The following is a 12,500-nucleotide window of genomic DNA, read 5'->3' on the forward strand; positions in this document are numbered from 1 at the left end:
AACCTGAGGTGTGAGATGTAAAACTCTTTTATGAACGGGTAATATGTAAAGCTGATGAGGAGCACGTTGGTATAATCTGAGGAAGAAATCTGACATGTACTTGTATTATATCACTTTACATTTATATTATATTGTTTTATTAAAGAATTCTCAATTTAGGGGCTTAAAATCATTAAAAAATCTAAAAATAAATGTCAAATAAACCGAGAGCTCCACGGCTGTGCTGCTTCTTCATCAGAGAAAACTCTCATTTGTTTCTCATCGACTTGTTTTCTGTCTCAGTCGACTAACGAGGGCCGAGGACGTCTCCCCCGACCTTTGACCTCTGGGGTCACTGGTTTTGTCTTCCTGGCGTTTCCGCTGAAGCTCCTGTTGACTTTTGTTGGAAACCTTAAACTGATTTACGCACAAAAATGCGGAGACAGATTCTCCGATGTTTCTCGCAACAGGAGCAGCACGGCGTGCAGTGGCGAGCTCTCCCGGGTCACGACGGTAATACCCCGGTTCGATTCCCTCTTCAGGGAACCTTCTGTGCTGGGTTCGTATGAATATTAAGAATATGTAAAATACCACAGAAGATGCAAAGAGAGACAGAAAAAAGAGCCAATGTGAGACTGAAAAGTAATGATATGTAAGAAAATAACCTAAATAAAAATGAGACATAAGACAGACAGAAACAACCAAAACTAGACACGGAGGAACAATTTGTTCTGAATTATGTTAAATGTGCAAGAAAGAGAACAACAGCATCAGACATAAAGACACTAACAAGTGTTTAAAACAACAGAAACACAAAAATCAACTATAAAAAGACACTAAAGACACTAAAGACTCAGAATAATGTCAACAGTTCTGAGAGGAAAGCAGAGGAACAGAATTAGACACGTTGGGATTAAAACCATAGGGATTAAAATCACAGAGACTCAAATATTCAAATGACACAAACAAAACTAAACAGTCACAAAAGAAGTTTAAAAAAAGGAGCAAAGCAGCCAAAAGGACTTCGTTTTACACACAAAACAAAAAACAAACACAATTAAAATTAGTCAAAAAATAAAGTTTAAAACAGACAAAAGTAACTAAAGAAAAAATGATTTACTTTTATTTTTAATGAAGAAATTATTGTGAAATTGTTTGATTCTGTTTAATTTCATGTAAAGAATTATTGTTTCTTGTTCATTAGTTTATTTGTGATTTTAAACAATAACTGACAATACAGCAACAGCTTCCAAATAATTCGATCACATCATCATCATCATCATCATCATCATCATCATCATCATCAACATCTACATAATTTCCCTCATCCCCATCTTCATCATCCTCATTATCATCTTCACCACCACAATCCTTCTCCTCTTCCTCATCACTGTCACTCTCCATCCTCCTCCTCCTCCGTCATCCATCAACAAAATGGCTCTCGGTTTCAGTGCGCATGCGCGGCGCACCTCTGGTGGAGGGCAGGTATGTGCGCTCGTGCGGGTGACTGACAGACGCTCCCGGCTCGCGATCTGATAGACTCCAGCATGCGGTGGCAAGAGGCGCGAGGAGACACCGCCTGATCCGAGCCCCGCAGCCCGCCGCCCCGCGCTCTCACCCGGCCGCCCCGCGCCCCGCGCCCCGGAGCCCGGAGCCCCGGAGCCCCGGAGCCTCCTCCAGGAGTTTGTGGAGGTTTGTTTCGTGTACCTGCAGGAGGCGAGAGCGCACACAGACACCGCCCCGACCCGCGCACAGGTGAGAGGGACCCGGAGCCTCCAGGTGCTCACGCCGGGATTTTGACGCTCTTTTGGGGAGAGTTATGGGGAGACCGGGAGTGTGAGGACCGGACTTCCAGGACGCAGCTCAGAGTGTCTTCATCCTCCTCCTCCTCCTCCTCCTCCTCCTCCTCCTCCGGGTCCGAGCAGCTTCAGGTGTTCACCATGTTCCACCACAGCAATAACAAGAAGTGCTTCACCATCGAGTCTCTGGTGGGGAAGGGGGCGAACAGCCACAGCGGCCCCGGTGGAGGCGGCTCCTGCGGCGGGGACGAGCCCATCCGGCCCACGGCGCTCCGGTTCCCGGAGTCCCTGCACCCGGCCACCGCCGCCGCTGCCGCCGCCGCCGCCGCCGGGGTGTTCGGCCCCTGCTTCCAGGGCAGCAGCGGGAGGACTTTGTTCCCGGCCGGGCCGGACATGGTGCTGCAGGAGCCCGGGACGCACACGCAGGGCCCCGGGGGGCTGCCGCTGCACCAACTGCAGATCCCCCCGCAGAGCTTCTTCAGCCCGCAACACCGGGACGCGCTGAGCTTCTACCCCTGGGTGCTCCGGAGCCGCTACCTGGGACACCGCTTCCAAGGTGAGGCGGCGGGCGGCGGAGCGCAGCAGCCCGCGGGCCGTGCGCTCTGATCCGGGTGTTCTGGTCACTGCTCTTCTGGGGAAAGTGTGTCTGTTTGCAGGGAGATGAAATTATAGATCAATTACAGAACAGGAACTACTTTAAAGATCATTTTGAACAGATTCCTCACAGGAAATTAAAAATGATTTCAGTAAATTGGATTCAGAAAAACTACAAAGTCAACAAATTGATTTTCTTCTTTCCAATCCAATGAAAGCTTTGGATAATTTGGATAATCGATTCACTCGATTTGGAAAAGAACCGCGTTTCTGTTCGTTGCAGGATTATAAAATCTTTAATTCTGCTTCAACTTGTAAAATATCAGTTTGCAGGAGAAATAATCCAACAGGATTTTGTTGCATTTAAAAATGTTTCCCTCATATAGAAGCAGGATTCATTCTTACAGTCCTGAAGGTTTTTTTCTTTCACGCGTAAATGTATTTAATACAGTTATTATTTACACACGCGCCTCATTTGAAACCATAATCGTGCTCACGTGCGTTTGTGTGAAACTTTCTAAACGGATGTTTTCCTTCAGATCGCAGCAGATTCAGTGGGAAAGAAATGATCCTGCTGAACTCAGGAAAACATTTAAAATAGGAAGAATGAACCTGCAGCTGCGCCTCTATTTATCAGATAATAATCACAATCAGCAAATTATCAACATTTGTTTTTGTTTATAAAAATCCGCCAGGATCATTTTGTTTTCTTTATTTACACTGAAGTTTTTGTTTTCTTGGCCAGAGACAGGGAATCCAGAAATATTCAGGACTTTGAAATGTTTATTTTAACAGTTTGATGTTTTCAGCTCATTTGAATGTTTTGGTCTCAGATTCATCTTAAAGATGCAGCAGCGGCCTAAAATTATAAAACAAAAACAAAAGAGGCTTCTCGTTCGGCCTCCTTAAGAAACAATAAAATAAACAAAACTTTCCTAAAATATAAATTCAAACAAGGTAAAGTGAATCAATCTGGAAGTTTCTGTATTTTTAAATATGTTGAAATGCAAATATTGGTTTATTGGAGGAGATGTGGCTCAGTGATCACCTGTACACTGATTATACCTCAAAATGTTTAATTCAGTACAAATAAATAGAAGAAGCTGCAGGAGACAATATGAATACAATATAAACTCCATTAAAGTATTTAAAGAAAAGACCCATATGCAGGAATTAAAGTTTAATTGTAGCAAACAGCTGTTTATGAATAGAAAAAAACATACATTTACAATCAATTTATAGTATTTAGGAGGTAAAAATTAATCAGTGAAAATAAAAACATGAAAAAAAAATTCTAAATAAAATTTGAATGAGAAAACATTTCAGAAGCAACTTTAATCCTTAATAATAATAATAATAATAATAATAATAATAATAATATTAACAACAATAATACGTTTCAGAAAATCTACATAATTTTTTAAGAAATATACTTTCGAAAATATAAAATGGTAAACTTTGATATTATGCTAAATAAAATAATTTCTATAAATAAATGATAAAAACATTCAAACTTTGTAATGATATGAAATAATAATTCATATCTGATAAAAATAAAGTAAAATACAGAAACCACCTTAAAGCAGTCAATATAATAATAATAATAATAATAATAATAATAATAATAATAATAATAATAATAATAATAATAATCATGAAACTTGTTGTATTAAGACCAAAAAAGTGCAACGTGTTAATTAAAAATGTAAATGAATGAAGCATCTTATCAGTTTAATAAATATATAAAGAAATAGTCAAACCGCAAAAAAGAGAAAAAAAAACAGTGAAGAAACAGAACTTATTATAAATACTAAAATGTAATTAAATCAATAAAATAAAAGAATAAATAAATGACAAAGAAAAATCCTATCAGGATTTAATTTAATATTGCGATTCACAGAGAAAGAAAATGAGATTCTAATTGAATATGAGCTCTTTCTTTCCTCTCATGTCTCATCATGAGACGTCCTCAGGTAGAAGATGAAGATTTATCATCTTCAAACTGCTTCAGCTTCTTTCAGTTTCTTCAACAATCTCTCACGTTTCAGAGTTTCTACAAAGTTTTATTGTTTTTCTATAGAACAGAACTTAGATCTATAGAACACTTGATTAGATTTCCTTTTATTATTATTATTATTATTATTATTATCATTATTATTATTATTATTATTATTATTATTATTATTATTATTATTATTATTATTATTATTATTATATTCATTTTCACCCAATCTGAGCTCTGCTGGTGATTCTCTGATTGTTTTGATCGACACGCAACTTTAAATCTGATTATTTATATTTCATACATGTAAAATACACACACACACACACACACACACACACACACACACACACACACACACACACACACACACACACACACACACACACACACACACACACACACACTCCCAGATTGTTTTAATGATTTTTTTAGTCAATTAAATGATGTATTGTTCTATTATTTACACAGATAAAGAACAAATCTTTTATATTCTCAATCATTTATTTATTTCTAATTCTTCACAATAAAACTCCATCAGTTTCTACTAAAACACCTTTAAAGTCAGTTTGTTTTTATTTTAACTTCAGATCTGGAGTTCAGGAGCAAAATGGACGAGACCAGAACATTTTTTGTCATTTTTCAATAGAAAACTACTCATATAAAATATTTTCAGATTAAAATAACGGAAGTTCATGAATTTTCCTCAAACATTATTTCAGAACAAAAATCGTGGGAGGAGTTTTATTTTGTAAAACTTTCAAATCATGTATTGATGTTGTAGTTGAGATAGAAATGAGAGATTTACAGATTTTAGAGTCTCAGGGAGAATTAATTTTACACATAATTGAGGAAAGGTAGTAAACTAATATAGAAGAATTAAGTTTACAAACTAATTTATCTTTATCAGGTATTTCTGCATCCTGAAGTGTCACATTTAGACGTTCTGACAAATCAGTATAAAATATATTCCCCCTTTTTTTTTTTTAAATGTCCTTTATAAATCTTTATTTCTATTTGCTGGTTATTTATGTGAGTTTCATGTTAGTTCGTCTCACTAAATACAGCAGCCGCAGTCAAATGTTCATTTAGATTTATATAAGTGGGGTAACTCAGTGTAATTTATGTTTTTATCAATAAACACCTTTAATGGCCTCAGAAGAAACATCAGAATGTTTCTTAATTTTGTGAGATTATAGCAGGTTAGTTTTGTTCAAATCACGAGATACTTCAATCATTTCTGGTTGAACATAAGTTAGTTATTTCTACATTAATGATGTCATTTAGTTATTTATAACTTAACCCAGTCTCCTTAAACTGTTGATTAATTTCAGTATTAAAGCAAAAATAATGTTTTAAAATCAAACTTGTCTTGATCCTGATGCGACTCACAGTGAAAACCGTCAAAAAGTTTGTGTTCAGTCGCAGTTTTTAAACAAAATCAAGATATTATATTAAAAAAAAGATTCAATTTGGTGTTTTTCTGCTTTACTTCTGTTCATATATCTATAAAGTACACTATTTAAGGTACGCGGACACATCAGGGCTGTCATCTCCATTTTTAATCTCTGACTAATAAACCAGAATAATAATTCCTCAGTGAAGATCAGATTTATAACAAAACATCAAAAAACATCTGCTGCTTTTCATCCAGTAAAAATCAATATTAACCTTTTAGAAACATCAATTTCACTTCAGTCACGTTACTAAATACTAATAAATAATGAACAATAATCAGTGTTGTCAAGGTAATAAATATATATATATATATAAAATATAAGTCACGTGTTCACAGATTAAACTGAATTAATGAAGATTAGTGGAGAAAATTAATACATTTTTTACAGATTAAATAATGAAGAGTGAATCATTTTAGACCGTTTTCATTAAATTAGTTTAAAACAATTAGTTAAAACAATAAATCAAAGTTTTCAGTCTTTAAGGTGAATCAGGACTTTGGGGATCGTTCGATTAAATTCAGAGTTTTAATAACATGAATGAATAGTTGAGTTGTAATCCGGTTTCCTGCTGCTTTTTCTACTGATTTCAACATAAACTCAGTTTCTGTGTCTTTGTCCTGCAGGAATCAGGAGTTTTATTCTCCTTCAGATCAGCGACTCACTGAGACGCTTTTTCTCTCATTTAATTAAAAAAAAAAATAAAGAAACCAGACGAATCAAACAGACAATATTTCTGTCGACGCTTCAGATTAGATGTTTTTTCTCTGATAAATGAAAATTGTATTTCTGGATTTTTATGTTTAATTGATTTAATGACTTTTTAAAAGATTGAGAAAATAACAATAATAAAAAGCTGACGGTTTGGAAGCAGGTTTACAGCTGATGATGATGATGATGATGATGATGATGATGATGATGATGATGAAGATGATAATGATGATGATGATGCAGAGGATTATTTTCCGTGGTTGATTGATACCTTCAGCAGTGAGTCGCGGTTTCACCTCAGAGTTGTACACATTTATTTTACTCATTACTGAAGCATATAATTACTCGTAAAAGTAACTTGTGGATTACTTTTACTCTTTAATAATGAGTACAATTACATTCCTCAGTTTGATCATTTCTAGATTCTTTGTGGTGAGTGACTCGACATGTTGGTTTAAAGTTACTTTAAAAAGTTTATTACTTGAATAGTTACTGGTTTGGTGAAGTTACGTTAACGTGTATTTGCTGGTAATATTTACATCTGTTATTGTAGCATCAACTGAGGAAGATGCTCTATAATCTGGATGTTATAGGAGGAAGATGTTCTATAATCTGAATGTTAGAGGAGGATGCTCTATAATCTGATGTTATAGGAGGAAGATGCTCTATAATCTGGATATTAGAGGAGGAAGATGCTTTGTAATCTGGTTGTTTGAGGAGGAAGATGTTCTATAATCTGAATGTTAGAGGAAGAAGATCCTCTATAATCTGGATAATAGATGGGGAAGGTGCTTTAAAATCTGGATGTTAGAGGAGGAAGATACTCTATAATCTGGATGTTAGAGGAGGAAGATGCTCTATAATCTGGATGATAAATGAGGAAGACGTTCTATTATCTGGGTGTTAGAGCAGAAAGATGCTGTATAATCTGATGTTAGGGTGGGAAAACGCTCTCTAATCTGACTTTAGAGGAGGAAGATGCTCTATAATCTGGATATTAGAGGAGAACGAGTGAATATTGATCCACAGAGGGCTGACAGCTCAGCTAATGCTAATGCTAATGCTACAATAACATTATGAGTACAGAACATCAGCAGGAACTCGAGACACCCTGAGGAACTCATCAGATAATTTACCAAGTAATTAGTTCTCTTTAATTCACAGTAACTCGTAAAGTAACTCTATATTCTTCAAACAGTAACTTGTAACTAATCTCGTTGTTTGCTCGTGACTCGGCGCTCTGGGCTGTGACCGTTTGAATGTTTGAGTTATTCTGAGGCACTTTTCATTTTTCTCTTCAGTTCTGTGGGACCAGTTTGTTCTGATTGTAGAAGTTGAGATTATTTAGACTCAACATAAGAAGCTGCTTCCTTCATCTCGCTTTTAGTCGTTTTAATTCTGCAGTGGGTTTTTTCATCTGTCTGGATTAACGCATAGGCTGACCGAGGCCTAGGGCCTCTCTGATTGGTCGAACTAGTGTTGGAAGTTTACATATATTTAAAATACCAAGACAGATTAGCCCTTATTGATCCGTAAAGTAAAAATAGATTAATAATATTAATAATAATCTCTCCAGTGAGCCAGCAGTCTGCCATGATGATCCTCCTCCATTAATCCCTCACCGCTTCATACACATGAGGGGTTTTCTACGTCACATGTTTCTCCTTATAAGATCTCCGTTCAGGATCAGCTGATCTCCGGAGGAAACGTCCAGCTGATCTACGGCACTGGTGTTTGTAAGGTGGGGGTATTAAACATAAGGCCCGTGGACCAGAATTGGGCCGCAAGAGGCTCTAATCCGGCCAAAACACCAATTAAATTGTTAAGATCTCAAAGAAAACACAGATTTAGTATTTTTACACTGAGACGGAGCGTAAACCAGAGTTTATCCTCTGAAGCAGAAGAACAGCTCGGCTCTTCACTGCTGAATCTTGTAAGAGGAACAGAGACCTCAGTCTGTTTCCACATGTCACCTGTAACCACTGCCAGTGGGGGGCGCTCTTCTTCAAAACCTGGACTATTGACAATCAAACTGAGACCCTCAATGGACCAAAAGACTCTGAATCGGCTCTCTGGTGGAGATTAAGAGTGAAAGTTCTCAGTAATTTGACTTTACCAGCCTCATCAGAGAGAAAACCTGGTAAAGGTAAAGGTAACCTGGTAACCTGGTAACCTGGTAACCTGGTAACCTGGTAACCTGTCTTTACTCACCTGCTGCTCTGGACAGTGCTGCCATGAGGATCCTGATGGTTGCTGCTGCTGCTTCTGTGTTACTGTTGGTTTGCTTTATAAAACCAGGCTGCTCTGTGCTGCTCTGCGCTGCTCTGTGCTGCGCTGCTCTGTGCTGCTCTGTGCTGCTCTGCGCTGCTCTGTGCTGCGCTGCTCTGTGCTGCTCTGTGCAGCTCTGTGCTGCTCTATGCTGCTCTGTGCTGCGCTGCTCTGTGCTGCTCTGTGCAGCTCTGTGCTGCTGCTGCTCTGTACTGCTCTGCGCTGCTCTATGCTGCTGCTGCATCTCTTTTTAGCTGAAATCTCCTTTAAAACCTTTTCAGTTCTTTTCTTTCCGTTACAATTGAAGGTTTTTAGATTTGATGGGATTGATGGATTATTTGGTCGCAGCTCCTCAAACTGTACAACTATAGTGTCATACACAACTTAGATTTATATAAGCAGATACTAGATAAATATATATATATATGTATGTTATAGTTTCTGACTCGGCAGTTGTTTTTGGTGATTATGAGATTCTCATGTTTCCGTCATTGAACTTCTTCTGGCTCTTTTATTTGCTTTTATTTCCTGTTTCATGTCCAGTTTGTCTCTTTTGTCTTTTATTTAGTTTGATTGAAGCAGTTTAGCTTCATGAAGAATTCCTCTCTGTTACTGTCGGAGGAGCAGATAATCTCTTTGTGTTTCTTTCATCTCCTGACATGTTTCTTTGAAGAAGCTTTTTCATGTTCAATTTTAATATCCTTTTAGATTTTTGGGGTCATTTCCTGCAGCCACCTGTCCCTTAGAGTGATTTCTATTTTTACATTTTTTATTGTGTTTTTCTGTATTTTGGTGGCTCCAGTACAGGTTTCTGAGAATTCATTGTGTTTGTTGTTTCTAGTCAGACTTAGATTTTTGTGTAGTTTTTCTAGGAAGCAGTTTTATGTGTAATTTCTGGTGTTTTTCTTCTCTTAGCGTCTTTTATGTTTGATCTTCTTTGGTGTTTGTGAAATCTTTCTAGTGAATTTATTTGGCTCTTTTCACATTTCTTTATATTTTTTATTCTCATGAGCTTCTCTTTGACTCCTCGCAGCAATTCTTGGTATATTTTATTATTATATGATATTGTATTGTAATTCTATTGTTACTTTGAACAGACTAGAAATATAAAGTATCTCACAGTAAATTTCTTGCTCTTTGCAGAACTTTTGCATTTTATTTTCTCTTTAGCTTTTTAATTTATTTATTAACCATTTTATTGCTGCTCATTTTTGCTCATTTTTGCGTCTCTTCTTCCCTTTCATGTTTTATTGATGCAGTTTTCACAGTTTTTTTTTCGCTGTTTGACTCGATGAGTCTTGTTGTTTAACGTTGTTTTGGCAGAAACACTTTTAAAAACGTTGAATTGAAATGAAAGCTGCTCTCTGGGTTGATTTCTTCCGTTGATGTGCAGTGACGTGTTGTAGAACATGAAAATGGATAAAAACCGACTGAAATCTCGTTAGAAGTTTTTAGAAGTTTTACAGATTTTTAGATGCAGAAATACTTTTAAAACAGCAAACTCAGTGGAGAAACACTGGAACATTTTTTAGATCATCTCCGAGTTGAAATCGGTTTATTTTTAATGTCTCAACAGTTTTTTAAGTAACAGTGTTTTTTTTTACACACTGAGCCGTCCAATCTCCAAAATAAGAATTAAGATTAACAGCTTAATTTAGATCCAAATCTCTTTTTCTTGTTTTTTTTGCACTAACCTGACCAACAGCCTCCATTTCTCACTTTATAAAGATTACAAACATTTTAAAGTTTCTGATGATTTATGAGTCGGCATTGAAAAATGCTCCGACACTGAAATTATACAGAAACTTTGTAATCTGTGTAAAACTTGAAATGAACGAAAATGTCAAAATTATTGAGTGAAATGTTGATTATTGGAACCAGAATCTCTTTATACCCTGACAGGTTCTGAACGTTTGCCTTAAAAATGTGCAGATTTTAATTGATTTAATTATTATTATAAATTCTACTATAAATTAGCCAGTTAGCGTAAACATGCTAACGGAATACATTTTTACTTTTTAACACAAACAACCAAATTCCTCTATTAAATGTCAAATCCTGTTTTATTTACCTTTTTGTAGCTTGTTTGTTTTTTTGTTTTTTTTTCCGCTAATGTAGCTTCTTGATGCTAATGTCTTACAGTGACACGGCCCAGCGACCTTTGACCTTTGACCTTTGACGATTCTGTGATTTTGTTTTAAAGTTTCTAAATCCTCCAATTCTAGATCATGTTCACATCATTCTCACAGAGAACATTTATTTACACGTAAAATCTTTATTTCTGTAAAGTTTAAACTCGCCAGCTAGCCTAAAACCCGTGAAGTCAATGATCATTTTCTAAATTCGACCTTTGACCTCCGAACCGCCGCTAAACTTCACAGTTGCTACATTAAAGTTTCATTCGCCTCCCGTCACAAACATTTGCAAACCGAGACGCTCGCACGCTGCCGCTCCCGCCGACCACTTTGCATATGAAAGTGGCGTCCCAGACGCTAACGTTGGATAAAAGGCGCGCAGACATCTTTGTCCTCCGCGCCGCCCTTTACGCGTGCCCGACGTCGCCGCGGGTTCTTTTCAGTGGCCTCGCTCAACTTTGTCTTTATGTAAAAGACGCGGAAAAATTTCCGTGCGATTTCAATAAACGGTGGGAAAGCAGGCGACGCGTGACGTCGGGGGCGAGCGGAAAGAAACGGCGCCCCTCGCGTCTCTGAACCCGCACACGTCTGATAAACAAATGAGCGTCGCCGCGGCGACGAGTCGATCACGCTGCAGGAAAATGAGCCGAACCGAAGCAAAAATACGCTAATCCGCCACTTTTAATAACCGCAGTCACGAAAACACCGGCACAACCTTCTGGACGCGATCAGACGCCGCTCGCGCTTCGCAGAACCTCACGGCGTTTTATGACGATAAGTTGGCGCTCAGGTAGCGGCTAGCCAAATTTCCCCCCGCAGTCGTAAAGTCGTAAAGGAAACGCGGCAGTTTAAACAAACATCCCACAAAGTCATAAATCTGTGTTACACACACACACGCACGCACGCACACACGCACGCACGCACGCACGCACGCACGCACGCACGCACGCACGCACACACACACACACACTAATTAATTGAAATTTCTTTTAGTTTTGTTCTTTTTCTTCCTTCTTTCATTTTATTAAATAACATATTTTTTCTTTCTACTTTTCTAATGATTCGTTTCATTGCATCAAAGCAAAAGGTGAAAAAAAAAATCCGTCATTAATTCTGTCAAAAAACATAATTTTCATTAAACGTGAAGTGTTTTGCTTTCCAAGGTGGATATACTGGATTTACTAAATGTTTCAGTTTTATTTACATTTTGAGACACAAATACTCATTTAGAATAATAAAATCTATTAAACTGTCAAAACATGATATTATAATCATCATCATATAATCGCATTATGAAAAGAATATGAAATAATATAATTAGTATTTTAAAAATATAACAATAATAAACGTTTAAGTCACTTTATTAGAAAATATTTGAGAGTTGGAGAGATGAGCTCAGGATGACGCCGTCATGTGACAAACAGTCCAGAGACAATAAAACATGAAAGTCTAAATATTCCATGTTGAGTATTTGTCAGAGTAACTTTCTCCAGAGAAAAACAGTAAATGTTTCCAGAATGATTCTTCAAGTGTCTCAATTCATCTGAAAAGTCTA

General features: G+C 37.1%; 1 protein-coding gene across 1 annotated transcript in view; it reads left to right on the forward strand.

Annotated features, from left to right (window-relative positions):
- The first annotated feature begins 1,452 nt into the window (after nt 1-1,452).
- The window catches only part of emx3 (empty spiracles homeobox 3), a 19,341-nt gene continuing 8,293 nt past the window's right edge, over nt 1,453-12,500 (forward strand). The window contains exon 1 of the mRNA XM_080465549.1: nt 1,453-2,334. Within this exon, the coding sequence (XP_080321675.1) occupies nt 1,920-2,334 (415 nt within the window). The 5' untranslated portion in view covers nt 1,453-1,919. The remainder of the gene's footprint in view (nt 2,335-12,500) is intronic.

This window comes from Lipophrys pholis (genome assembly GCF_963383615.2).
Source record: "Lipophrys pholis genome assembly, chromosome: 6".
Lineage (NCBI taxonomy): Eukaryota > Metazoa > Chordata > Actinopteri > Blenniiformes > Blenniidae > Lipophrys > Lipophrys pholis.